The sequence below is a fragment of the Fusarium verticillioides genome, chromosome 1, assembly GCF_000149555.1.
Source record: "Fusarium verticillioides 7600 chromosome 1, whole genome shotgun sequence".
Classification (NCBI taxonomy): Eukaryota; Fungi; Ascomycota; class Sordariomycetes; order Hypocreales; family Nectriaceae; genus Fusarium; species Fusarium verticillioides.
Genome location: NC_031675.1, coordinates 1460711 through 1486724, shown reverse-complemented (window position 1 = coordinate 1486724; position 26014 = coordinate 1460711). Strand labels below are relative to the sequence as shown.

At 49.3% G+C, this 26014-nt stretch overlaps 9 protein-coding genes across 13 annotated transcripts; 5 read left to right on the top strand and 4 right to left on the bottom strand.

The window, feature by feature from the left end:
• The first annotated feature begins 961 nt into the window (after positions 1-961).
• Positions 962-5709, top strand: FVEG_09489 (hypothetical protein). Of its 2 annotated transcripts, XM_018898481.1 has the most exons (4): positions 962-2611; positions 2702-2798; positions 2878-3527; positions 3578-5709. In XM_018898481.1, the coding sequence occupies exons 1-4, from the start codon at positions 2148-2150 to the stop codon at positions 4170-4172; spliced, it is 1806 nt and encodes a 601-aa protein (XP_018756379.1). In that variant the 5' UTR covers positions 962-2147; the 3' UTR covers positions 4173-5709. The 2 variants fall into 2 exon arrangements, with proteins under 2 accessions (XP_018756379.1, XP_018756378.1); XM_018898480.1 differs by having other exon boundaries at positions 962-2798.
• A 323-nt stretch (positions 5710-6032) lies between these two features.
• Positions 6033-8402, top strand: FVEG_09490 (hypothetical protein; the record flags this gene model as incomplete). The annotated part of the gene is made up of 2 exons (XM_018898482.1): positions 6033-7598; positions 7650-8402. 2 exons carry the CDS (start codon positions 6033-6035, stop codon positions 8400-8402), a joined length of 2319 nt encoding a protein of 772 aa, XP_018756380.1.
• A 549-nt stretch (positions 8403-8951) lies between these two features.
• Positions 8952-9831, top strand: FVEG_09491 (hypothetical protein; the record flags this gene model as incomplete). Its single annotated transcript, XM_018898483.1, has 3 exons — positions 8952-9434; positions 9487-9579; positions 9629-9831. The coding sequence occupies exons 1-3, from the start codon at positions 9002-9004 to the stop codon at positions 9829-9831; spliced, it is 729 nt and encodes a 242-aa protein (XP_018756381.1). The 5' UTR covers positions 8952-9001.
• On the bottom strand, positions 9808-11624 carry FVEG_09492 (hypothetical protein). Its single transcript, XM_018898484.1, has 3 exons — positions 11161-11624; positions 10288-11105; positions 9808-10231 (listed from the first exon to the last, which is right to left on the bottom strand). The coding sequence occupies exons 1-3, from the start codon at positions 11256-11258 to the stop codon at positions 10194-10196; spliced, it is 954 nt and encodes a 317-aa protein (XP_018756382.1). The 5' UTR covers positions 11259-11624; the 3' UTR covers positions 9808-10193.
• Positions 11625-12107: 483 nt separating this feature from the next.
• On the bottom strand, positions 12108-13938 carry FVEG_09493 (hypothetical protein). Its single transcript, XM_018898485.1, has 2 exons — positions 13577-13938; positions 12108-13529 (listed from the first exon to the last, which is right to left on the bottom strand). Exons 1-2 carry the CDS (start codon positions 13728-13730, stop codon positions 12346-12348), a joined length of 1338 nt encoding a protein of 445 aa, XP_018756383.1. The 5' UTR covers positions 13731-13938; the 3' UTR covers positions 12108-12345.
• Positions 13939-15749: 1811 nt separating this feature from the next.
• Positions 15750-17025, top strand: FVEG_09494 (hypothetical protein). The gene is made up of 2 exons (XM_018898486.1): positions 15750-15938; positions 15994-17025. The coding sequence occupies exons 1-2, from the start codon at positions 15918-15920 to the stop codon at positions 16762-16764; spliced, it is 792 nt and encodes a 263-aa protein (XP_018756384.1). The 5' UTR covers positions 15750-15917; the 3' UTR covers positions 16765-17025.
• Positions 16996-18686, bottom strand: FVEG_09495 (O-acetylhomoserine (thiol)-lyase; the record flags this gene model as incomplete). Its single annotated transcript, XM_018898487.1, has 6 exons — positions 16996-17151; positions 17202-17861; positions 17914-18273; positions 18323-18406; positions 18469-18523; positions 18637-18686. The coding sequence occupies 6 exons, from the start codon at positions 18684-18686 to the stop codon at positions 16996-16998; spliced, it is 1365 nt and encodes a 454-aa protein (XP_018756385.1).
• A 1288-nt stretch (positions 18687-19974) lies between these two features.
• On the bottom strand, positions 19975-20504 carry FVEG_09496 (hypothetical protein; the record flags this gene model as incomplete). The annotated part of the gene is made up of 2 exons (XM_018898488.1): positions 19975-20369; positions 20426-20504. The coding sequence occupies 2 exons, from the start codon at positions 20502-20504 to the stop codon at positions 19975-19977; spliced, it is 474 nt and encodes a 157-aa protein (XP_018756386.1).
• Positions 20505-21678: 1174 nt separating this feature from the next.
• Positions 21679-25751, top strand: FVEG_09497 (long-chain acyl-CoA synthetase). 4 transcript variants are annotated; one of them, XM_018898492.1, is made up of 5 exons: positions 21679-21873; positions 21921-22193; positions 22246-23720; positions 23803-25390; positions 25452-25751. In XM_018898492.1, exons 3-5 carry the CDS (start codon positions 23288-23290, stop codon positions 25555-25557), a joined length of 2127 nt encoding a protein of 708 aa, XP_018756390.1. In that variant the 5' UTR covers positions 21679-21873; positions 21921-22193; positions 22246-23287; the 3' UTR covers positions 25558-25751. The 4 variants fall into 4 exon arrangements, with proteins under 4 accessions (XP_018756390.1, XP_018756388.1, XP_018756389.1 ...); XM_018898490.1 differs by having other exon boundaries at positions 21921-23720; XM_018898491.1 differs by having other exon boundaries at positions 21679-22193.
• The last annotated feature ends 263 nt before the right edge of the window (positions 25752-26014 follow it).

Below are 26014 nucleotides of genomic sequence, written 5' to 3'. Positions count from 1 at the left end.
ATGGACGAGATGTATGTGCTGCCTCCGAAAAAGAAAGCAATTCCGAGGAAAGTCCTTTGCTGATGTTATGTTTGGATTGGCAGGGACACCAGAAGCCCACGTCGTCACGTTACTAGCGTATGTTAATACGGGAAGGTACAATACATTGCAGACAGGGCAGAGCAAGCAAGCAAGGAACCTTGGGAAGGAAGCAAACAAGGGTAGCATTTGCCGCCAGAGCCGCGTATCATCACATAACCAGGTAAGGCTACTGTAGCTTAACCAGTCTAGTGGGATGCGGATTTGATCAATTGGGTTCTATTGTCAAGATCCCTACTCCTGGAGTCTTGGGACGTTCGAGACTCGAGATTGATTGCTTAAACCATTGTGATGCCAGAAGGTGCTGCCATTTTCTATTTCATACCGAGATTTACCGCTCACCTCGGCCGGGATTTACAGCCGGGTCTAGCCTAAATCGTCTCACCTTGTCTTGCTTCATGAACTTCATCCCGCGGTCGACTTGTCTGTCATTGGCCTTTTGAGAAATGTTGGATTATTTTTTCGTATGATGATTGAGACATGCATCTTATCTCAGTCTCGTTCGTGAGAAATCCCTAACAAATGTATGTCTCTCAGCCGATGTTTCGATGGGTAGGTAGTTGCTTCGATTCGGTATTGATTGTCCATGTTCGGCTTCTGACCTCGACTGACCTTGAACCCACCTTACTCCAGAAATCCAGTGACCATCAAAGTCAAGGCTACTCCGTTTTGTCGTTCCATTTTACCCAATCTCAGGCACCCCCAAATGCAAGCCAATGTATTCCCGGGCCGGTCCCTTACTCTCACCTCAGGTACCTAGTCTATGCATTTGCCGTGAAAAGTTACCTCATTTTGATCTCCTGTTTCCGGGGGAAATCCACTTCCCCTCTGGCGGGCATTGTCACCAGCAGCGCTCCTCTCCGCCGTGCATGGTGAGTTAGTACCTAAATGCTCCCGCCCACGCCCCTACCCATCCCACTTTCGCTTGTGAGACCAGACAAGCTACTGTCTGATTGGTCGTCACAGCTGTAGCTTTCTCTCCCACGCCCTCCCCTCCGCTTTCTTCACCTCGTTGCACCCCACTCCATTCATCTCAGGTCAGTCTTCGCGACGACGGAACACTCTCGGTCTCTTTCCATGGCATGAACTTGCGCTGTCTTTTTCTTGCTCTTGTTAGCTATTTCTCTTTAGCATCCCCTCGATCCCATATTTTTGTTCAAGTGACCTGGGCTCGCTTCATTGCTTCACCGTTACGCTTCGCGCTCATCTGAACTACATCTTGAAATCCGTCTTAGTACATCATAGGCCGGCTTTTCGTATATACGACTCCCATCTCGCCTACATATCGCCTTGATCCGACCAAACATTTCCTTCGATCCCTCAAGCTAGCAGCCGAAACTGCGCGTCTTGCAAACGAATCGAGGTATCGTCCACTGGCTATTTTGCATCGCGCACCTAGCTAGACGTTGATACGTTTTCGTCTTGTTCAAGGTCCAATTGAGAAGCTCATCATCGGCTTAATCATAGTTGGTCTGCTAGTACCGCTCCATATTTCTATACATTACTTGCGCCGGGCCTCACTGCACTCAGCTGCGGTCAATTGAATTGCCCAGTATTTCAGGATCTTCTATTCATCTGTCTCTGCGCCTCTCAGTTCGCCCCAGGGTGTTTAATATTCTGTCTTGCCAACTCAAGATTTCCCCACACAGAGGCCATTCTAAGTTGCTGGTCACCATCTCGACACCAAGTTGCTTTTGCGATTCTTCCTCTCCAGTTTCTACAACTCGTTCAGTGCGCCTGCAAAGTTGCGGTTGTCTTTGCGCTGCTGACGCTTCTAATTGCTGAAGCTGGAATATCTGGTAGTGGGGTGAACACTTCTTTATTTACGGTACTATACACATATCTACGCACCCATCGCTTGTGCAGCCTGTGCCGTATGCTTGCGCCTGCACCTACACAATTGACACACCCACTGGCAATACAGTTACATATCCAAGCAACTGGCTTATTGGCAGGCTTTCCTGGTCTGCGAGCTGTTCTGTCCTACTTCAACCCTTCTTCTCCCTCGACTTTGAGATAATGGGCGTTTGAATAGTTCTGACGCTCATTCAACCTCTTTACCTATCAGCATGAATTCTGTCGCCCACAGCATGATCGAGGCTTCTCCAGCTCCTGCTGCTCCGCCCATGCAACACCAACACCAACACCAACAGCCGCAACCTCCACCGTCTCCATCTCCATCGCAGCCGACCTCTGTATCCGAAACCGCTCCGACGCCATCCCTACCTTCAATTTCGTCGCCCTCCGCTCAGTCTGCTTCGCTGCCTGCTGTTCTCGCCGCTGCAACAGCTGTCGCATCAGTCTCCGTCCACTCACTTGCGCAAAATCCAGATGAGCTTCCCCCGCTCCGCCAACCGTCGCCGACCTCGCCGGCGCATTATACGTTCGAACAACACCAACAGCAGCAGCAGCACCATCATCCTCACCACAACCTCCACCCAGTTACGCCGCCGCTGAGGAAGGACACATGCTCCTCCATCTCAACTCAGGCCACTAGCGCTACCTTGGCCTCCACAGAGACCAATAACACATCGTACAGTGCCGACACCTCTCCTAACCTGCACCAGTCCATTTTCTCTATAAAGGATGGCACCGACGTCTCTAACAACCGCCGCACGAGCAGGAGACGGACCGGGCCCCTTTCTCAGCAGTCCAGAGAACGCGCTGCACTCATTCGAAAGCTGGGTGCATGCATCGACTGTAGGAGGCGACGAGTCGCTGTAAGTCATACCCATTCTATATGCCACACAAACTCTTTTGTATGGACTTGTTTGCCAACCCTTGCCTCCATTATTGTAGTGCCACCCCAGTCATCATAATATGACATGGGAAGACGTCGTAACCAAGTTTCATCGCTCGCATAGCCCGACTATTCAGGATATTGCACCTTCCCTCGCCGCTGCCGGCCGACCGCTGAGCCCCGCCCCCGCGATTGCCAATGTCCAGGCCTTGTTCCACGATGCTCAGGAGATGGATATCGATTCCAGTACTCCTGGCTCTAACCTGCCCGGGCGCCCTCCGTTAAGTGACACTCGAATTCGTACTCCTTTGCCCTCAGGCCCTCGCCTCGAGAAGTCCCTGTCTTTACCTGGCATCGAGAGCTTCAAGAACGATCTACAATCCAATGTGGGGCGTATGCTTTCCACTCCCAGTCGGGATCGATACAGTTCCGTGCAGGTTCTGTTCCTATTTTGGCAAGACGACGAAGAGGTCCCAATAATTCAGACCGCAGTCCGGGAGCTCGCTGAGGTTTTTGATAAGTATTATCGCTACAACTTCCAAGTTCAAGCTATCCCGTCGTCCTCTGACGGCTGCAAAAGCTCATGGAGGTGGCTATCAAGGGCGCTCAACGAGTTTGTTGAGGACCGCGATGAACGTGATATGTTGAAAATAGTCTATTACGCAGGACATACATATCTCGATGGCAACCGTGAGATGGTCCTGGCAAGGTATGCCATTTGCAACCGTTTCTGCATCGATATTGACTAAGACGTGGCAGCTCGCGAAATCCAGAACAAGCCTCAACAATCCGGTGGGGTGGTATACAGCAAACTCTCGAAGAGGCTTGTGCCGATACGTTGATCATTATGGATGCTGCATACTACCCATCTTCCAGAATGGTTCGACAACAGGGCGTCCTGGAACTGCTTGCAGCTTCGGTATCAGAAGAGCATTATTACGATCTTGATCGCTGTGCATTCACTCGGGCTCTTGCTGAACAACTGCGAGTCCGGGCAGCACGCTTGAGTCCTCTTTCGGCTGCCGAGTTGCATGCGAATTTGTTCTCTCAGTACGCCAAAATGGTCCAAGACAAGTATCCAGAGAAAGAAGTATTGACCAGTTTCCCCTCACCGCTACACATGATGATGTCGGGCAACTCGAGGCTTCCGTCTATCTTTCTTTCTCCAGTGTACCAGAACAGCCCCACGCGAGGAAGTTTCTCTTCGTACGAGAACAGTCCCCAATTACACTTGTCTATTCGACTGGACGATGACAACGTCGACCTCGAGAGCTGGAATGAATGGCTGCGACTGATGCCGGAAGGTATCAGGGATGTCAAGGTCGAAGGGCCTTTCCGAGCTACATTTAGATGAGTAACTTTGACCATCGACTCTATATTCGACTTTGCTTGATGACACTACCGGGAAACCGATCCCACCAGCACCTCTGTCAATTGAGGTAGACAACTCTTGAAATAGAGTATGTCTGTTGAGGTTCCCCTGAAAACGGAAACGACCTCAACTTTGAAGCTGGACATGATCGCCAAGATCGGACATGGCTTTTCAGAATTAGTCCCACCACGGCGCGCTCACATGAATCACTCCCCTCTCATGCCGGAAATGCATTGATTACACTCTAATTTGATTTGAAATGGAATAAATAATGACGAGTCCATGAAGCACAGCACATGGAGTCTTGGGCGGAGCAAAAAGCAAATGGGACTCCAGTTTGATTCGCATAAACCGGGGTTACTTGAAGGTCGAGCCGAGGAATTACGGCTGGATATCTATGAGAAAGGATATTGATCGATATGGAAAGTAATTTGGCAAAAAAGCGAGAGAAAGGTGACTCAGACGACCAGAAAGAGCGAGCGTGAGACATGTTTGTTTATATATAGGCACCTGCATATGCAAAGGTAGCAAGCATTCTGCAGGTCATGTTTCATCAAGACCCGTTGAAGCTTTGTCTCAATTTTTGTTTCACTCAGTAAATCGGTCGCGTCAGGCATATCATAACGGATGTCGACATAAAAGCTTTGACTATAACAGGCATGTGAAAGAGCAGCACCAGGGTCTAGCAATGCAAGTGACGATGACGAAATGTCCAGCATAGAGGAAACGATGCACGGATACAGTGAAATTGGTGCATGATGGCGAGGCCGGGACCCAGGAGGCAGGCCCATGAGTCGTTGGGTGATAAAGCACGGAGTCTTTTGGCGGGACCAAAGCAAAAAAGTTTGTTGTTGATGGGGGGTTGGGTCTGGCTTGGTCTGGTCTGGTCTGGTCTTGTCTTGTCTTGTCTTAGGAGGGGGAGGAATTGGGAGTGAAATATTGGGCTCTGACTGAGTCTGGGTCGAGTAGAGGTAGTCTGATTGACAATTCAACTCTCGGCCTCGTTGTTCAAATGCCAACGTAACAATGCGACATTTCTTGAATCAAATGATAGGCGGTAAAGCATGCCACATCATGGATGACCACCCTACCTGCTAGGACCTTGCCTTGCCTTACCTAGGTACAAACGGGAACGGATATGGATATGGATGTACGTTGACTGAAAATCTGAACGATGGAGCTTGCAAGGGTGACATGTCGTTCATTGCGAACCCCACTAGAGGACAAACAAGCTGCGTGGATATTGGATGATGGGCAGCAAATTCAGACCCGAAAGATCCCATGCTAAAGTGCGGTAAGGCCGTCAATTGACCCTCTGGCACCTTTTACTTACCCAAAGTATACGGAGGAGGAACAGGAAACAGTAAATCGAAATGCAAATCACGGCACGGCCCAGCCATTTCATTTTATCACCGAGGTGACCGCCTGAGAAAATTATCACAGCCTGGTGATAAGTGTTGGTGGTTAGCTGTTTAGCGCATGGTATGGTGGCCTACCTAATCTGGAGCTGGACTGGAGCCCGGGGTGGACTGGCCTGGTCTGATACGATTTTTTTTGTCCCCCCAATAACTTACGTCTCCATAATCCGCTGCCGCTACTGCAACACCACCTACCTCAAGCTCATACTTCAACAACGGCATCTCCAACCTCCAACCGAGCCAACCTCTTTGTCTCTTTTTTTACCTAAAAACTCTAAGAGATTCCGATCTTCTAGTGACCTTATTCTGTTTCCTTTCTTCCCCTCTTCTCCTCCTCTCTTGCCTTAACCGATCATCTTCCTGACCCCTCCTCTCCTCAAACTTTTTTTCCCAAACACCCCACATTCCCCATTACTGATTCGATATGGGCGGCGTTGTTTCTGCGTTCTCCAGTAGTAGCGGTGAAGACTCCGTCGCAGCGCGACAAGCTCTCGAGAAGCAACTTGCCGACAGGGAAGAAACCATCGCCGTCCTCGAGGAAGACCTCTCAAAGAAGGAGAAGGAATGTACAACAGTATCCAAAGATGCTGAGGATTTGAGGGAAAAGATCAAGGAGCTTGAGGCTCAGTCTTCTCTTGCCCTTGATGAGACTCACGCCCGTATCGCCATCTTGCAGGAAGAGTTGAAGAAGGGCGGTGACTCTTCCTCCGAGCAGCTCCGATCTACCAAGGAGACTGCTGAGAAGAATGCCAAGGAGCTCGAGGAAGCTAAGACCAGCCTGACTGCTACCGAAGAGAAGCTCAAGGGTCTGGAGCAGGAAAGGCAATCCATTGCCGATGAGCTCGCCAGCCTCAAGGCAGAGCTTGCTGAGGCCAAGGAGGCCCGCGAGGCCCTCGAGGCTGCTCTCACCAAGGAGATTGCTACTCTTAAGACACAGATCTCTGAGGCCGAGGAGAAGCACCAGACTCTTACCAAGGCCCACAGCACACTTGAGGAAGAGCTTGCTGCCGCTTCCAGCGCCGCCGAGCAAGGCAAGCAGGCTCTGACCGGTTCCGAAGACAAATTCACCACTCTGCAGTCCAGCCACGCCAAGCTCGAGACTGACCTGGCCGCCGCCGTCACTGCCCTCGACGAGCAGAAGAAGGCCTTGGCTGGTTCCGAGGAGAAGTACGCCGCTCTCCAAGAGACACTCGACAAACTCCAGGAGCAGTCCGACTCCCAGATCGCTACTGCCAAGAAGGACCTCGCCGAGGCTCAAGAGAAGACAAATGCTCTCCAAGAAACACACAACAAGCACAAGGCCGACTCTGAGAACGAGTTGTCCGAACTCAAGAAGCAGCTCTCTGAGCTTGGTGACCTCCAGACAAAGTACGCTGCTCTTGAGGAGACCAACAAGTCTCTTGAGAAGGAGCTTGCTGAGCTCAAGGAGAAGGTTGCTGACCTCGAGAAGACCAACGAGTCTCTCAAAAGTAACTCTTCTTCTGAGCTTGTCGCGGCTCAAAAGGATGCTGCTGAGTGGAGGGAAAAGCATGGTTCTCTTCAGTCTACCCATGATGGTTTGTCCAAGGACCTTGAGACTGCTAAGAAGGATCTTGCTGCTGCCGAGGAGGCTCAGAAGAAGCTTACTGAGGACCACACCGCTGCCTTGACCAAGGCTCAGGGTGACTCATCTGCTGAACTGGAAAAGGTCAAGAAGGAGGCTGCCGACCTTGAAGCCAAGCTCCAGTCTACTACCGACGAGCATGACGCCCTCAAGAAGGAACGTGATGAGCAAGCTGAGAAGCTTAAGACCGTCACCAGCGACCACGAGACAATCCAGAAGAAGCAGGAGGAGACTGAGGCTAAGCTCGAGGCTGCCACTGAGGAGCGCGAGTCTGTCGAGAAGCAGCTCAACGAGAAGACATCAAAGCTTGCCGAGCTCGAGAAGGAAATTGAGGAGGCCAAGGCCCAGGCTGCCAAGGCCGAGGAAGACCTGAAGGCATCCCAGGTCGTAAGTACTCACTATGGTTACATACCTATCAAGGCACTAACATTTGCATAGGAGAAGAAGGAGCTTGAGGCCAAGATCGCCGATCTTGAGTCCAGCGCTAAGAACTTCCAGGAGTCTGAGTCTGGTTTGAACGCCAAGCTCAAGGAGGCTGAGGACAAGGTCAAGAGCCTTGAGTCCGATGCCGCCACGGCTAAGGAGACTGAATCTTCATTGAAGTCCAAGGCCGAAGAGGCCGAGGCTAAGGCCAAGGAGACTGAAGCGTCGCTGAAGTCTAAGGCTGATGAGGCCGAGGCTAAGGTTGCTGCTCTCGAGGCTGATGCAAAGAAGGCTCAAGATTCCGAGTCTGCTCTCAAGAAGCAGCTCGAGGAAGCTCAGGCTGCTACCGAATCCGAGAAAAAGTCTTCTGCTGATAAGACCAAGTCCCTTGAGGACGAACTCAAGGAGCTTAAGGAGAAGTTTGCCAAATCTGAGGAGACTGCTAAGAAGGTCGAAGCTCTTGAGAAGGAGAAGGCCGATGCCGTTGCCAAGGCCGAGTCTCTGCAGAAGGAGGCAGATGAAAAGACCAAGACCCTGGAGGCCGAGAAGAAGACCGCCGAGGAGAAGGCTGCTGCTCTGGAGAAGGAGAAGGCCGACGCCGAGGAGAAAACAAAGACAGCACAGTCAGCCTTCAGCAACGCCCTTGAGAAGGTCAAGACCATCCAGGGCGAGAAGAAGGAGGCTCTCGAGAAGGTCCAGGCCCTCGAGGCCGAGGTCAAGGAGCTCAAGGAGAAGAGTGCCACAACCAACGGCTCATCTGAGGCTTGAGGAAAAGGAATTTCTTTGTCAAATGGGAAGGGATAATGCTGCTGATGAGACCAAAAAGTGTTTGTTATACGATCTGTGACGCCGGATGAACTGAAATGTCTGATTCATATCACGGGAAACGAAGGAGTGGACTTATGCGTCTTTGATGAACTCGATACCCAAATAAATAGTTTTTAGAAGAGCGTAATTTAGATGAGCGTCTATGCCACTCTTTGTCATGCCAACTTGGTTCTCCCCCTTACTTGCATGTGAGACATTGAAAGCTTTATTCTTATGTTGGTGGAACAAGATGTGTTGCGGATTTCAAGGTAAAGAAATTGCATTTAGAAGGCAGTCAGTCAAGTACAGCAACTGGAAATTTCAAATTGTCTTGATTGTTTAATGCGAATGCCACCAATTGACTACTGTGTACTCATTCAATCTCAGCATCCATGCCTTGATATCAAGCTTAGAAGCTCTCAACTGTGGCTGCATCATCCCAAGCCACACCCGCACATCTCCCCTATCTGATTGGCCCACTTGTTCTCTCCTCCAACACCAAAAACGTCACAACGTCAACCTCTATCTAACCTCACCTCTCACAACCTCCACCGCCCAAAATGCGCTTCACCTTCGAAACCAGCGCTCTTCTCGCGCTCCTCCCCCTCGCTCTCGCCGACTCTTTGACCCTCTATCTCCCCTCCAACCCGAACCCCTTCAGCATCCCCGCCAACACGCACGCCACCCTCTCCTCCGCAGGCGTCCACTTCTCCGCGCCACTGTCCTCCGCCAACACTTTTGTCTTTCACAACGTCACGCCTGGCTCGTACCTTGCTGATGTTCACTGTCCGACTGATGCGTTTCATCCGTTGAGGATTGATGTTCAGCTTGCGGAGGATGGGGAGGAGGGAATCGTGAGGGCTTGGGAGACGTATCGGGGCAATGACTGGGGGAATAAGGGGGAGGTCGTGCAGGTGAAGGAGGGGAGTAAGGGGCGAGGCTTTGAGCTGCGGGCTATTGGGGGAAAGAATTACTTCATGGAGAGGCCGCAGTGTGAGTCTCACTTTGCAAACTCCGTGCACCGGTCAGCGCTAACGTATAGCAGTCTCGGTCTTTGCTATCCTCAAGAACCCCATGATTCTTATGGCTCTTGTCAGTCTGGTTCTCATGGTGGGCATGCCGAAGCTCATGGACAGCAGTATGTAATCATTCACACTCGCGACGAGACTTGTACTAACAAGATACAGTGGACCCTGAAATGCGCGCCGAGTTCGAGGCCCAGCGAAAGAGCAGCCCCCTGAGCGCCGCCATGACCGGTCAGTCATCCGGTGACAATCCTCTTACCAACTTTGACATGGCTGCGTATCTCGCTGGTTCCAAGCCCAAGGAGAGCACCCCAGCCAGCAGCGGTGGTAACGGCAACACTAAGAATCAGGGCGTGAGACGGTAAATTTTGCGCAGTTTTTGGGCCTATAATGACTAAAAAGTTGGATGGATGGATACACAGCCCTGTGGGCATAAGCGGACGATAGAGAAGTAGATCATGAGATACGGCATTGTATGCATTTACCAATGATCATTATTCTGTTGAATCTTCGCTCGTCACTTGATTGTAGAGGTATAACCTTAGTTACCTAACTACTAGTCACGGCGTGGTTACGCGCAGCCTATTGTCATCATATTCTCGTTCCATACCCAATGCCTATCCTGCCCAAAATATCACAAAGCAAAACCAATTTCGAGTTCAAGTCGGAAATGTCACACTGAGACTCCATCTTCTTCAGCGAATGCATGCAGAACGTATGACGCTCTTTAGTCACCACCATCATCGCCGAAATCAGCACCATCCTCTGTAAAGAGAGTTAGCGAGCGGTTATTTCTAAGGAGAATTGAAATGAAAACTTACCGAAACCATCCTGGTAGGCGTCTTGTTCGTCGTTATCAAAAGCGTTTGCGATCATGGCACCACCAAGCAGACCAGCACCGGCACCGAGAGCAGCACCTCCCATCATGCCCATACCACCACCACCAGGTTTACGGCCACCACCACCACCAAAGCCACCGCCATGAGGAGCTCCATAACCAGGAGCGCCACCATAGCCACCGTAACCTCCTGGTGCGCCATAACCACCGCCGTAGTGAGGTTGGGCACCGTAACCCATTGGAGGACCTTGTCCAGGATAGCCTTGGGGCTGTTGGCCGTAGTACTGTTGTTGAGGATAACCACCTCCGTATCCACCCTGCGCGCCGCCGTAACCACCGGCACCGCCTTGTTGGTGGCCTCCAGCCATCTGCTTTCCCTTGCCGAGCAACTTGCCTAAGAATCCACCACCGCTCTTAGCACCACGTTCTCTAGGGGGAAGTTCTGTGGGATAAGGACTGCCGCCTTGTTGTTGAGGATACGGGCTGTTGCTCTGAGGGTATGGACTATTTGATGCTCCATATCCCGCAGGAACGTCTGGACCACCAGGACCACTTCGAGCGCGGGCGTCTTCCTCAGCCTGTAGCTTCGCAGCTAGCTTAGCGTCTTCATCTTCAGAAGGACCACCAGCTGACTGATCGCGATGGTCCTCGTAGGGGTTCTTCTTGGTATCTGTAGGGATGGGCGCATTGCCTTGGTCGTAACCGGGCGGAGGGCCGGCGGGCGCGGCATCATCAGCTGGAAAGACGGGAGCAGTGGGCTTTTCCCATTGCGATTGTTTTGTGTAAATGTTGACGTAGAACCTGTAGTGGGCATGTTAGCGACGCTGTGCGCGTGTAGACAAAGTGAATCTCTTACCATTCTTTGTATTGGTCGTTCCATCGCACGGCCCATCCGGCAGGAACCTCGGGGGCCTTAGGGGGAGGCGGACCAGACGGGGGAGCAAAGTCGGCCATCGAAGTAGGATTTGAAAAAGTACACGATCGATAAAGATGTTGCTATAGAGTGCAGCAACGATGTTGTGCGAGAAATTTGTGGTAGGTCGACGTCTGAGGAATCAACAAGAGTCGATGATGTAGCAGGTGGGTATAAGTAGGTTTTGTAGTACAAGGAATAAGTAAGGTCAAGGCAAAGAGGGGAAGTTGAATATCGAGATCAATACGTGAGAGCCAAGGATGAGGGAAGTTAAGGCTAAAAGCTAAGACTACGAGGGACTACCTTACCTTATTTAAGCACATTGCCTACTTCCCTTGGCAATCTGGCACCTGCCACTTGTGACCTTGAATGTTTCGTGTCAACGCCACTTGGAGAAGCCAGATGAGTTTGGATCTGGAGCTGGAGGGGCAATCACCGAAACCCCGGTTGCCCCTCCCCCAACATGCGAAGCACAGGTGACGCCATTGGTGCAAGAGCTGTCATGTAGAGAAAGCACAGCCACCTTGTCCGCGGCTTCCTCGTCCGGTCTCCGACCAAGCAAGCCTTCTATTCATTAGGTACCTACCTAGCGAGCGACTGACTCTAGAAGCATCCAATCCAAATAGAAGTGAAATATGTCTATTGGGTGGGTAGATGAGTGACATGCGCCAAGGTGGCCTAAAATTACAGCTGCAGTTACAATTACAGTGCGTTCTGCAGGTCAAGTCTTGGAATTGCTTGCGCATGCATTGATGATCCTGGAATAGCTTAGCTCTCTCGGATTTTAAACGGGTTGTTCAATGTTATGTCACTCAAGCACATTGCCGTGCAAAGGTGACAACCTACCTTAGTCTGAGGTGGTATTCATAGGTAGGCTGCCTCACGGCGTTTTCCTCCAGATTCCAAAAGAAGGTATCAGTCATATTGAACCCGCGGCTTCCTGAAAGCTTCATTATACCTAGCATACGCCACGAATGACGCAGACAGTGGCGATCGCTTACTGTGGCGGTGCACTATAGCTTCAAGTCAATCAATGTCCTGCATAATAAGGGTCCCACTATCATTCTCTATGATCCGAACACGATCCAATATGCCAATTCCTTTTCTGAAAGGTGCCTTACAATCCCATTACTCGCCCGCCAAGCCTTCTCTGTCATCCTCCTCCGGCGGCGGATTTCTGTTCGTCCAAGGCTCAAAGAACTTGGAAGTCCTGGATAAGCCCCCAATGGTCTCCCATATCAAGAGGAAAGCAAACAGAGCCATGATAACAAACATAAAACTCTCAGCGTTGAGATGGTTATGTGACTCCGGAATAACGACAAGAATTATCGCAATTATCAACCTCATACTGATCCGTGTCGTCTGTCCCATGAAAAGAGTGCACTCCCCTTCGACCCTGTATAACATCCCGTAGATCCAGAGACAAAACATACCAACTCCAAGCCCTCCGCCAAGAAGCCAGCGCTGCCCGTCTTCAAACTCTTCAATCGCAGTGCTCGCAGCGGCGATGTGGCCTCCGATGAGAAACGATGCTGATAGAGGTAGATGCAGGAGAAAGAAGCCAAAGGCTGTCCAAGCAGATCGTCGGATCGGATGTGTTGCGCGAATACTGCCATCGCCGCTGGAATATACCCAGTTCAGCACGAACGCAATAATCAGCGTGCAGACAGCCTTGGCGTATCCTGAAGTCAAGCCAATGCCCGTCTTGTTGCCAACAATGATGCTGTATACAAACTCGCCGAGGATGATGATAAAGAAAGCGCCCATTCGGTCAATCTCGTGCGCAATGTCAACTGCAGTGCTATAAGTCAAATGTAGCTTAGCCTTGATCCAGGGACTCAGAGTAAGCGCCCATGTCGCCTCTTGATAGAAGATGCCCACGGCAACGATGGCGGCTTTTGCGCGAATGTTTATGTCCTCAAGAAAAAGCGGAATGGTAATGAGAAGACCGACAAACATGAACCCAGCCATGATCCGGGCCTGTGTGCGGTGCTGATACGCTGCAAACGAGGTGACAAGGAATACATTGAGGGTCGTGAAGCGGGCTACGAGGTACGCTCCGACGGTAGTCCGCATTGCAGTAATGTCCTCATCTGCATCGTTGGCGTTGTTCGCATACAGCACCAGAAGCGCCATGACCCAAAGAATAACGAGTCGTTGCAGTAAATCATCGGTATAATACGAGTTCATGATCTCGCGGAGATCAGCCCAGATATGCCATGCCGGCGCAAAGATGAGTATGTACTTTGCTAGATGAGCACCATCAGGATGTTCAGCAAGCTCATCGCTGAAGTTGGCGACAATCGCGACATCTACAGAGTGTAAGTCAGGGCTGGAATGATAGCACGGGAATACCTACATAAAAGATCCAAGAACAGCTCGAAGCGACCAGCCTGGCGCTCCTCCTCTTTCTCCTTGACAAGCTGTCCCTTATAGAACCATTGCAGCGCCCTCGGCTTTTTGACCAGGAAGCAATCTGCTCTGGAGTGCTCTTGGAGCTCGTTACAGTTCATCTTGCTTCAACTGAGATTGAAAGGTGTGTGGGAGACAAGAATGAGGAGGCGGCTCTATATGTGTGATTTCTAAGATGGATAGAGATTTAACCTTTGTTTCAGCCGCGCCTAGTTGATGAGGGAGAGCTGACTGGACCATTACCAAGCCATGCGCGTGCAGCTATTTGATGGTGGTTGGTTGAAGCTGAAAGCTTGAGTGCTACACCACCCAAACGCATCATTATTCATACTGGAAAGAGTCGTATTCAGACTAAGAAATAGACTTAGAAATATGCTTGATTGTCTCGTTTTTTGAGGCTTTGTAATCATTGTTTATTCTCACAATTTGTACCTCAGCTCAAATGGCTGAAGCTATCCTGGACTGTCTTAAGCCACTACCACCCTTGCAAGGGTCGGCCGCCTGGTGACGATCCCCCGCTCTCTCATGTTCCACTGACTCTTCGACCTATCCTGCGATGACATTCGGATCACATTCTCCGTCAAGGCCCTGCATTCTCTACACGAGCTGAATCTGCATCTAGTGAAATACGGTAATCTCAAATTGCGATAGTACATTCGCATATCATCCATCAATATTACCCAAGCATGTTGGTTCGAACTAAGAGGTAATAACACTCTTCGGCATCTCATTAACACGATCCATGAGCTCCCTTCAAATACCCATCGTCATCTTTTCCTACAAAAACTAGCTCATCGAAACCACACCCCGTTTCTTGGTCTTCATACCAGCTTATCATCACACACATCCTATCTTCTCGAAACTCAGCCATGAACATATCCAGAAACTCGTCACCATGCTGTTACGCATCAATAGAGAAGTACTATGTAGCTTAAAGCTGTCAGGTTGTAGAATCCGGTTGTAGTAATGGCAGACAGAAAGAATCTGTTGTGCGAACATTGAGATCAGCCACGTAAAAGCTATCTGCATCCTCAAGCACAGTTGCTTCTGTAGGAGCAATGTACCCATGCGGCTGGGGCCACTCTGATATTTGGTTCTGAGAGTTCAAACACGAGTCGCAAGTCGTTCTGTAGATTGTAGTTGATTATACTTCTAACCCAAGTCACGCTTTGAGTTAAGGAGCCAGTATGTCTCGAGTGGCGACGTTTATGTCTCTCTAAATCATTATTGACGACTTTACACGCGAGTGAGTCAATTCATGTCTCGCTGATAGGAATCGAGTCTGGTCATTGATAGTATGGAAGTGCTGTCCATGTTTTGATGGCTAGTATCCGATCATGATCTCTCTTCTTTGGGTCTTCATTCACATAGGATAAAATCACTAACGCTGTGCCACATCAGACTCATGGGGCCAAAGTACTGGTTAACAATATCAATAAACTCATGATGAACGTGACATTTCTTATTATTTTTCGGACTTATTGCAGTTTCAAGAGAGATGCAACAGTATGCAAGTCACATGTCTCTACTAGCACTCATCAATAGAATACGCCGACGTTGATATGGTCGTGTCTATCACGGCTTGGTCAAGTTTCATAGCTGACCAGAGCACGGAAGTGCCTTTTAAATACAAGTTGCGAAACTGAGGTCTTACCACTTTTTACTCTCGGTGCGTTGTCCCTTCACCTTGTGCGGCCGGGTATCTTATAATGACGGATGCTGGAAGCTACCGGCATCTTTAGACATGTCCAATTGGCTGATACACGTGCATTTTTATCGGTTCACAAGAGTTCGGAATGCTTTCCTTGCTTTTTCTTTCCATCCTGATCCCTCTTCCGAAAGAATCCTATGTCTATTCCACACTCGCCTTGCTATACTCGTCATTCAGATGATTATGTTTACCTTTATGCTTTAGTGGAAAGGACACAGCCCTATTTCTTTGAATAATCTGATGAGCTCTAGTAAAGACAACATGTCGTTGATAGGTCTAGTTTGCTGCGTCATCTTGACACCACCAGGCTCCTGCACCTTGGCACATGCAGGGTAGCTTGATTACCATGTCCCTGTTCAAAGGAATGGCTCTCACTTGTTCACAGCGATTGGAGACAGCTCAATAAGTTTCAGTGCCTCAGAATGACGACTGAAATGATAGGATCTTCAAGGAGTGGTCACGGGACTGTAGATCTCATAGTTGTGAACGTGAGTCACAACATCAGCCTCCAACATACCAGGCCGTGACAGTTCTTATCTGTTACCTGCCTTCTTCATATAGTATTCAGAAAAGAAGAATGGAATACTATTGCAAAAAGGTAAAATGATACCTTACTTAAGTTCATTCTGGAGGTAAACTAACTCATCCTCCAGTCATGGCAGAGTGGTCATTTCATCGGGAGAGTCAAGAGCCACGACGAGCTCATCGAAAACGCTCGCAAACTCATACAAGACTTTCGAAATGCCCGTTCAGAGATTGGCGACGAATTTCCATCTCTCGTCGAAACCACCATTGAACTCGAAGAACTCGATAAGTCGGTCGCTCTCATCCAACAAGAGGAGTCGCTTCGCACCGCAGCCGTGGTCAGAGAGATAAAGGGCACTATCAGGAGTGTTCACTATCAAAGTTGGGAAGCAGTCCGAGTAGTCGGGAAGAAAAGGAAGGCTGTAGCGAAAAATGGGCCGGACGCCATGGTCCCAAAGAGATATATCCATTCATTCAGACCCATGCCCAAGTGGGTTATCAGGACTAGAGATAAACTTGATAATGCTATCTTGTGCGCGCAGGTTGGAATCATTGGCAACAAAAAGGATGGGTTTTCAATTCGGCCTCATAAGGTGTTTGAGATTGATAGAAAGGTCAAAGATGTTCTTGGTATCCATATGGTTCTTTCTTTGAGATTATGGGATGAGCCTACTTGCATCGATGGCCGGAGCATCTCTCCTGACGATGAACCCAAGAGCGAGGGAACTCATCAGCATGTTACCGCAATCGAAGGGATATACAAGGAAACGCACGATGTAGAGGAGAGTCCCGTTTATGAAAACATCACCCTCGACCAGGCGCGTCTCATGGCCGGTGAAGACGGGGTGCAAGGTTGGACCGAAGCGGCTAGGTTACAACCTCAAAGAATGAAACACTAAGTATAGGTCACGAGAAGGGATATGGCGTCGTCGGAAGTTACATACAGACAAGGAGACATTTCTAGCAATATGGATATTCTTTTGTCATTAGTAGGCAAGTTCACAAGCCAATGGTATTGCACAGTTTCATGATAAACACTATCGCTTTCTCATCTCTTCAATCTCCTAGTGGGTATTTCAACATGTCAATCCTAATCACAGTCCCTTTCAAACACTCAATCTTGCATCTTTCTAAGGAGCAAGAGGAGCTTCAGCCTCCTTGTCACCTACAGGGATATCCTTCTTCTGACCGTTGGTGGTGGCATCAGCAGCAGCCTTGAAAGACTGTTCAAAGTCGGCGATGATATCGTCAATGTGCTCGATGCCAACCGAAATTCGGATCAAATCCTGTTTTTGTTAGCAAGTTAAACTCAAATCAAGTGTTAAGAAATGCATACCTCAGTGACACCGGAGCTGCGCTTCTCATCATCAGAGAGCTGCTCATGGGTGGTGCTCCAGGGGTGAATAGCAAGTGTCTTAGCATCACCAACATTGGCCAAGTTAGAAATAAGCTTGAAGCCATCAACAACCTCACTTCCAGCACCACCGCCCTTGACACCAAAGCTCAGAACACCACCAAAGCCTCTCTTGAGGTACTTCTTAGCTGTCTCGTGGTACGGGTGGCTCTCGAGACCAGGGTATGAAACCCAGCTGACATAGGGGCTCTTCTCAAGATATTGAGCAAGGGCGAGAGCGTTCTGGGCGTGACGCTCAGCGCGGAGACTGAGAGTCTCGAGGCCGAGGAGTAGTTGCTGAGCAGCAAAGGGGTTGAGAGTTGAACCGAGGTCACGGAGGATTTCGACCCGGGCGCGGATGATGAAAGTGATGTTGCCAAAGGTCTCGTAGAACTTGAGACCGTGGTATCCCTCAGAGGGCTCGTGGAATTGAGGGAATCGAGCAGCGTTCTTGCCCCAATCAAACTTTCCAGAGTCAACGACGACACCACCGATTGTGGTTCCATGTCCTCCAATCCACTTTGTGGCAGAGTGAACGACGATATCAGCACCATGGTCGATAGGGCGGATGAAGTAGCCACCAGCACCAAAAGTGTTGTCGACCTAAAATAACCATTAGCCTAGCGGACACCAGACTACAGAATTGTTGACTTACAATAACAGGAACACCCTTCTCATGAGCAGCCTTGGAAATAGCCTCCAGATCAGGAATGTTATACTTGGGGTTTCCAATACTCTCAACATAGACAGCCTTTGTCTTATCATCAATAGCAGCCGCAATGTCCTCAGGCTTATCACCATCGACGAACTTGGTCTTGATGCCCAGGCGAGGGAAGAAGACCTTGAATTGGTTGTAAGTGCCACCGTAGAGGTTAGAAGTGGAGACGATGTTGTCGCCAGCCTGAGCGAGGGTGCTGATGGCGAGGAACTGAGCAGCCTGGCCTGATGAGGCAGCGAGGGCTGCGACACCGCCTTCGAGAGCTGCTATTCTCTTCTCGAAGACATCGACAGTTGGCTTGTAGTGTAAGTGGGGAGTTAAGCCGGGTGGGGAGTTGAGAACTCACGTTCATGATACGGCTGTAAATGTTGCCAAATTCCTTGAGGCCAAAGAGCCTAGCTCCATGAGCAGAGTCATCGAAGACATAGCTCTAAATACGGTATTGGTGAGTAATTCATGAATGAGAGCGTCATGAGGCTTGGGAGAACATACGGTTGTAGCGTAAATGGGAACAGCTCGCGATTTGGTGGTCGGATCAACCTCGGCTCTGGAAGAAACGAGTCAGTTGAGTTCTTGTAAACAATTCTATGCACTCAACTACAGCTGTATAGCAGTCGAAAAGCCCAGCACCAAAGCCGAGGCTAACAATGAATAACGTACCCCGCGTGAAGCTGCAGTGTCTCAAAGTTCTTGCTAAGTTCCTCAGCCATGATGAATCACGTTTCCCGTATCAAAGGATCTAATCTATATGAACAACAGGAGAACAAAGAGTAAGCAAAAGCAGCGATTCACAGACCAACCCATTCCCCCTTTATACTCGCTCACAACTCATCCAACATGCACTTTTGAGTGCTCTTATTCTTGTGTATCCAAGCCTCTTTGGGCATGGCTCACTAGGACCCCGCGTAGCACGCCATCGAGCTCCCCACGCTTTTGCTTGAGCTGTCTTTACTGTTTGAGAAAGCTAATGGCTTGATCGTCGTTTGACAGCTGCAAATGTATGAATTGTGCAATAACCGAGAACCGCCGAGAACCGTTTATGATTTGGCTCCTCGGCAGGAGATGAAACAATTACGTATTTCGTATAATTACCTAGCTAGGCTTGTCATGATGGTGATATGCGGGGTTGATAAATGCTACAGTGTCATATGAGGACAGGAACCCATTTGGTTTCCAGGAAATAGATAAGCTTCTTACATTTGCAGCAGAGAGAATGTCACGTAAACCCGATACAAGTGTATAGCCCAATCAGCTGAACGTGGTATTGCACCTCCCACGCAATATATAACATCAAATGATATCGTCCTCCGCTCTTCATGTCCCCCCACCATGACCCAAAGCCCGGGTCTAATGGTGCAATTACCACGCACTGCATTCCTATTCTCTTCTTCGACTGTAGCACAAGCGAAATACTGACCGAGAAATATATCTCTTCAAGCCACCGACCGGCCCGTTCACCCGGCGCCGACTATTATAAACGCCGACTACATTACCTCAGCTTGTTATATAAGTATGATGTTTCTCGTACGACTTCACATCTTCCTATTTCGATCCGAGTCTCGGGGTCTTCGGCTCTATTGACGCCCACATCACATGTCGTAACTTTCACATACACCGGAGCGACCGAACGAAATAGCTCAGTGGCTTTGGTTGAATGAATTAGAAGCCAGTCCAGCTCAACAGCTTCTTTGACTTTCATTTCAAATGCGCTATCAGCCTCTGCCACAGAAGGCTGCGAAACTAGAACGCAGAAAACGCCGAGTTTCCCATTCAAGCCCAGAAATTCAGGTTGGGTATGATGTCTCCTATGCCGATATACTCCTTTGACAGTATAGCCAGGCTACTCAACATAGCACTGCTATTTTGTCTTTCATAAAATGCCCAAACGCCTGTCATTAATACCCATCTATCCTTTCCAATAGAGATTCAATTCCATCATTCGAGGACCAAGTCCCAGGCTTTTGTTATGTGGTGTTCATGTACCGTCTGCTCAATCTCCTATGCATGTCCCATTTCTCGACCCTCGTCATCCTTCTTGGGTTCTTGGAAAGCCTTCTTAAATAAATCTTTGGCAGTGAAAGCAGTTGTTGTGATCCACGCCGTGAACTGACCCGCAGCAACAACGGCATCGGCACGAGCGCAAGAGCAAACAGTCCCCTCACACATGATAAGCGACCCAATGAACACGGCAATGGCGATGAATCCGGCAAAGTACAGAGCGGCGTTGACAGATTCGACGACAACAGCGGCATATTGGTGGTAGATGCGCGGTACGAACAGAGGAGTGAGTGAGAGATAGGCGACCGAAATAATCGAGAAAATGGAAGAGACCATGAGATAGGTAAACGGCGAGGGCGCTGAGTTTCGGCTTCGTTGGTTATAATCGTTGACAACTGAGACTATTAGTTACTTCCCTGACGGAAGCCCAACATGGATATCGTCAACGTACCATACGCGCTCAGACCAATACTAGCAATAGATAAAGCTAGCTGCAGAGCTCGCAGCGAGAGAAAAGCGATCCGGCTCATGGTGGCAATAGTTGTTTGGTCCAAGAAACAGCGCAGACAGAAAGAGAGAGGTAGAGAGAGAGTAAAAGTTGAAGATTACAAGTTCAACTCATGCGATATAGATAATAACGACTCAAGTATGTTCAGCCCCAACGATAATATAAGATAAGAGAAAGAAAAAAGACAGGAATCGTCGTGAGAATAGGCCCGATGGGCGAAAACGTGGGAATCGATAGATATAAAACCAAAGACCTGCTGACGAGACATTCTCTCGGGACCATGTGGGGGCGTGGACGATCCAAGGGAGATGGCCCGAGAGAGAGACCGTGGGACCCGTCAAGGGGCCACTAATAAGAAAACAGAACGAACTCAAAAAAGAATGTGAGCTTTTTCTTTTTTTAGAACATCGTCGAAACTCTAGGTTAAAGGCATTGACGATTACACGTCCAATCTCGTCGAGTCAAGGTGGTTCTCTGCATCAGGTCGTGTTTTGACGAAAGGGGCCTGAGACACGGACAGGGTCGAGGTCGATATGAAACAGTCCCTCTTTTTCTTCTTTCGTTGTATCCGTACCTTATGCCGAGTAACGTAGCGTTTTGATGGTGGTAAGGGGCCGCCACCGTCCACCGCATAAAAGGGATATTTCTCTTATCAAACACTTCCATGTAGATAAAACAACTGTAATTTCCAAAAGGGAAACGCCGCGAGTGTCGTTGTTTGAGACGGGCAAGACGGGCTTGTTGTAGATCTCGGTAGATGTTGGATTTGTGCCTACCTAAGCAGCAAATCCTTGGGACACTGAAAAGGAGGCTTAAGAGCTTGGTAACTTTTACCAGATGAGATATCTTTGTTGCAGCAATACTGTTGCTTCATGTCCTTATGTGGCTATTCAACTTGAATTGACCTGAAAAGATCGCTTGATCCATCGTTATCGAGTGTGTTTCGTCGAGACAACAAGCGCCGAACACAACGTCCGCGATGGGGAGCATTGATGGATGCATCGCATGCTTTTGGCGCCAGATACGATGTTTCTGACGAATCTGTGATAGTGATCGGCACGGGTTATGCCAACTCATCCAGTATCGTGAGTGCCATCAAGAAGTGCACGTGTTAACGCGAACCGCTTTGACACTCAATGAAAAGTTGGTGTTAGGTAAGGTGATCCATAATTGATGGCGATGACGTCGTTTCGAGGATCGAATATCACTGTGTCAGTTGGCTGAACGTGCTAGCAGTGAGGCAGCTTTTGTTTCGAGGTTGTTTTTAAGCATAGAAATAGACTCGGTTACAGATGATGGTTGAAGAAAGAGATTCTTAGCGAGCTGAAGTTTGGAAAGTTCGATTCTCATGACTGTTCAGGCTGGTCCAATCAGCAAGAGAGAACTATGAGGCATGTTGGAAAGAGCCAGATGTCAAACACTTCGCTTACAGTTGCAGGCTTCAGTCTCTTTGCGGTGAAATGCAGGGAGAGTTGAGGAGTGTTGGGCGAAACACCAAGAACTGAATACGGTTGCAAGATACGAAGCAATCCTCAAGGATATATAACATCCAATAGAAAATTGCTTATATGATAGGGATCACGAGGAACGACAGATCAGCTGGCCGCAACACCAAGAGCCAGTTCAGTCCAATATTCAGCCACATTTTTGTCATCGATGGATATTCACATGTAACCGAAAAACATTCAAGAAAAAGTTAAAGGGCCCGAAGGTACCGGTCTGTGAAAACTGACCAACTGGCAGCTGATGACAGTGATCTCCAGGTCTTCGGGAGGGTTACCTAGCGTCCGTCGGGCGCCCGAGCCTTCCATTGAATTGGATCGGAGGGTACAACAAGGTGCTTACGACGAGAACCAGTGATGGATTCTGATGTGTTACGCATGTATACCTGTTTGGTGATACCTACTTGTGCTGCTTCTCGTTCTTGGCTGTGTATCTTGGCTGCTGTGTGTCTCCAAGCCATAGACACAAGTGCTGACGAGCTGAAAGTGTTGCTCTGGAATATTGGATTTGAATGAGCATTCAGAGGAGGCAGAGAGGGTATTATGAGTCTGTCCCCCGCATTCTCTCCAATAAACCCCATACACAGCATCAACTGTGGATGCTGTAATCACATCCTCGGTTCACTTGACTCAAAAAGGGCCACGTCCCGCGCCTCAAGCAAGGATTGAAGAGACATTGTATCAATGGATGTATCGCGGGGGGAATGAATGAATTAGGGGAATTTTATCAACTCCCCCAGGTCTTCTCCAAGTGCCGCTATCCCATATTCTGCTAGCTACAGGCCTGTGCTACTCCACGAAATCTGGGGCTGCCGAGGCACATGGGCGTAATGGCGTACCAGACTGCGCAACGCGCCTCGGTCTACGCTCTTCCACTTTTGCGCTTAACTTGATGGCGTTCGCCAGGCTCGGAAGCTTGTCCAGAAGGTCTTGGAACTGAATTTCTTCAAAAACTCCAATCCTACTAATCTCGTTCCTCTTTTCCTACCTCTTCCCTCCCGTTTTTTTGCTTTCATTCTCTGTGATTAAGCCTTACCAGTGAATTATCTGTAAGGGATCAGTCAACTGGCTCCTTGTGCTTGTGTTCCTCTGAATACCTGCATTCAACCAACCAACCAACCAACCAACCCATTGTCTTCTTCCCACTCACTCTCTCGCTTGGGTAACAGAACAGCTCCAAGCATACCTCCCTCCCCGCAGCAATCGACTCGCTCCGTGTCTTTGTGTCCTTGTCTCGCCTCGCCTCGCCTCGCCAGAACTGTAACCCCTCCAACAACTTGACTCCTCGCCTCCGATCTTCACCATGGCTCTCCAGACACAAAAAGACTACGACGCCCTATACAAGAGGCTCACCACAGTCCCTCCCCCCGGAAAACCCTACGGTATTCCCGTCCCCGGCACAGAACGACCTAACCGCACCGCCGCCTACCGACACTGGGCAGTCGGCGATGGTCCTCTCGTCACAGCGCTAGAGCCTGGTATCAATTCGACACACGACGTCCTTGAGAGGAGTGCGCGCAAGTGGCCCAACTCGAGATGTCTCGGAACCCGCCATTGGAACCAGGCGACTCAGCAGTGGGAGGACAAGTACGACTGGATCAACTACGGTGATTTCGACGTCCGAAGGAAGAATTTCGGTGCCGGTCTCGTTGAGATTCACAAGGCCATCAACTATTCTCCTGAAAAGTACGGCGTCGGTTTGTGGTCGCAGAACAGGGCTGAGTGGCAGATCGCCGGTAAGGTTGCCCCTCTTGTGCCGTGAACCTGCATAAGAGACATTGAGCATGTGGTTGTAGTTGCTGACACACTCCCTCCTAGACTTCGGTATCGCTTCTCAATCACTTTATTCGGTATCTCTCTACGAAACTCTTGGTCCCGACACAACAGAATACATCATCAACCATGCCGAGGTCGCCTGTGTTGTCTGCTCCCTCCCCCATATCCCTGTTCTTCTTAAGATGTCTCCCCGGCTACCCGGTCTGAAGCTCATCGTTTCTCTCGATCCGCTCGAGCAGGGTGAATTGGCTTCTCACACCAAGGCCTCCGTTCTCAATGAGATTGCTTCTCAACATGGCATCCAGATCTACTCCATGACTCAGGTTGAGGAGATTGGTGCTAAGTCTGGACGCGCCCCTCGTGCTCCCAGCCGCAATGACATCTGCACCATCAACTACACCTCCGGTACAACTGGCAACCCCAAGGGTGTTCTCATCACCCACGGAAATGCTGTTTCTGCCATCGCAGGCGGTCGAACAAACGGCAATGTGAGCAGCAAGGACGTCCACTTGTCCTATCTACCTCTAGCCCACATCTACGGACGACTCATCGATCAGATCGCCGTCGCTGAGGGCGCTGCCATTGGTTTCTTCCGAGGTGACATTCTGGGCTTGGTTGATGATATGAAGATCCTCAAGCCCACTGGTTTCATCTCAGTTCCTCGTCTCTTCAACCGCTTCAACTCTGCCATTCGCACTGCTACTATTGAAGCCGATGGTGTCCGAGGCGCTCTCTCGCGACGTGTCATTGACACCAAGAAGGCCAACATGCGACTCCCTCCCGGAAAGGCCTCCAACACCCATTTCTTGTACGACCGAATCTGGACCCCCAAAGTCAAGGCCGCCGTGGGCATGGACAGAGTCCACAGCATGGTCAGCGGCAGTGCCCAGCTTGATCCTGATGTCCAAGAGTTCCTGCGCGCCGCTTTCGCGAACCACTTCGCTCAGGGCTTTGGCATGACCGAGACGTATGCCGTCGGATCTATCCAGGCACGCGGTGACTTTACTACCGGTAACATCGGCGGCCCCATGTGCTGTGTGGAACTCTGCCTCGAGTCGGTTCCCGAGTTTGATTACACCGTGGATGACAAGCCTAACCCTCGTGGTGAGCTTCTCCTCCGCGGTCCCGTCATCTTCCGCGAGTACTACAAGAACGCCGAAGAGACCGAAAAGACTCTCGACGCCGATGGTTGGTTCCACAGTGGTGACATCTGCGAGGTTGACAAGATGGGCCGCTTCAAGATCATCGATCGCAAGAAGAACGTTCTCAAGCTTGCTCAGGGTGAGTACATCTCTCCTGAGCGCATTGAGAACGTCTACATGGGCAGCACCAACCTAATCAACGCCGCCTATGTTCACGGTGACGGTACTCAGTCCTCATTGGTCGCCATCTTTGGTATCGACGTTGAGAACTTTGCTCCTTTCGCCAGCAAGATTCTCCAGGAGACCATCGCACCCAACCAGGTCGCCGATCTCCGCATCGCCGCTAACGACCCCAAGGTGAAAGCCAAGTTCCTCAAGGTCCTCGACGGCATTGGCAAGAAGCACAAGTTCAACAGCTTCGAGAAGGTTCGCAATGCCCACCTCGAAATTGATCCTTTTACAATCGACAACGGTCTATTTACCCCTACGTAAGTTTTCCCTCGAAAGTTTTTTTCTCGTTTGGAGTATATGTGCTGACATCGTTACTAGGCTTAAGCTTAAGCGCCCCCAGGCCGCCAAGGCCTACAGGGAGCATATTGACCGTATGTATGAGGAGCTTGCTGCTCAGGAGCCTGTTGGAAAGAACAAGCTGTAAAATATGTTGTGATGATCAGCTCAAATGTGTTTTTTTTTTCCCTTGGCGTTAGAGCTGTATCCCAGATTTTCTATATATGTTGAAGATATTGAGCGGCTTGAACTTGTAAATGAATATTACAGTATACTATCAATGTATACCTACTTATTTATATCTACTTATTGATTAATGCTCTCTTACTTCTTAAAGATGCTTTTCTAGCTAACAATTGACCTTTTTAAATGTTATATAGTTAAATGTTCTTAATCTTCTTAAGAATATAACTTGATTTTATTTTTATTAATATTAAATAAGAACTAATTCTTATTATTATAATATTTTCTTTACTTTTAAAGTCTTACAAAGTCTTTAAAAGTTATAATTTCTTAAATAACATAATTAAGCTAGTTTATATATTAATAAACTTATAACTTAGCATTTAGTAATTATTTTAACTTAACTATTAAGAATAGCCCGG

Coding starts and splice junctions, on each gene's coding strand:
- FVEG_09489 (XM_018898480.1), top strand. CDS start 2,148: ATGAATTCTGTCGCCCACAGCATGATCGAGGCTTCTCCAGCTCCTGCT. Junction 2,799..2,877: donor GTAGGAGGCGACGAGTCGCT/GTAAGTCATACC, acceptor CCATTATTGTAG/TGCCACCCCAGTCATCATAA. Junction 3,528..3,577: donor CGTGAGATGGTCCTGGCAAG/GTATGCCATTTG, acceptor AAGACGTGGCAG/CTCGCGAAATCCAGAACAAG.
- FVEG_09492 (XM_018898484.1), bottom strand. CDS start 11,258: ATGGCCGACTTTGCTCCCCCGTCTGGTCCGCCTCCCCCTAAGGCCCCC. Junction 11,106..11,160: donor AACGACCAATACAAAGAATG/GTAAGAGATTCA, acceptor TGCCCACTACAG/GTTCTACGTCAACATTTACA. Junction 10,232..10,287: donor CGCCTACCAGGATGGTTTCG/GTAAGTTTTCAT, acceptor CTCTCTTTACAG/AGGATGGTGCTGATTTCGGC.
- FVEG_09493 (XM_018898485.1), bottom strand. CDS start 13,730: ATGAACTGTAACGAGCTCCAAGAGCACTCCAGAGCAGATTGCTTCCTG. Junction 13,530..13,576: donor GCTGTTCTTGGATCTTTTAT/GTAGGTATTCCC, acceptor TACACTCTGTAG/ATGTCGCGATTGTCGCCAAC.
- FVEG_09494 (XM_018898486.1), top strand. CDS start 15,918: ATGGAATACTATTGCAAAAAG. Junction 15,939..15,993: donor TGGAATACTATTGCAAAAAG/GTAAAATGATAC, acceptor CTCATCCTCCAG/TCATGGCAGAGTGGTCATTT.
- FVEG_09497 (XM_018898492.1), top strand. CDS start 23,288: ATGGCTCTCCAGACACAAAAAGACTACGACGCCCTATACAAGAGGCTC. Junction 23,721..23,802: donor GGCTGAGTGGCAGATCGCCG/GTAAGGTTGCCC, acceptor ACTCCCTCCTAG/ACTTCGGTATCGCTTCTCAA. Junction 25,391..25,451: donor AACGGTCTATTTACCCCTAC/GTAAGTTTTCCC, acceptor CATCGTTACTAG/GCTTAAGCTTAAGCGCCCCC.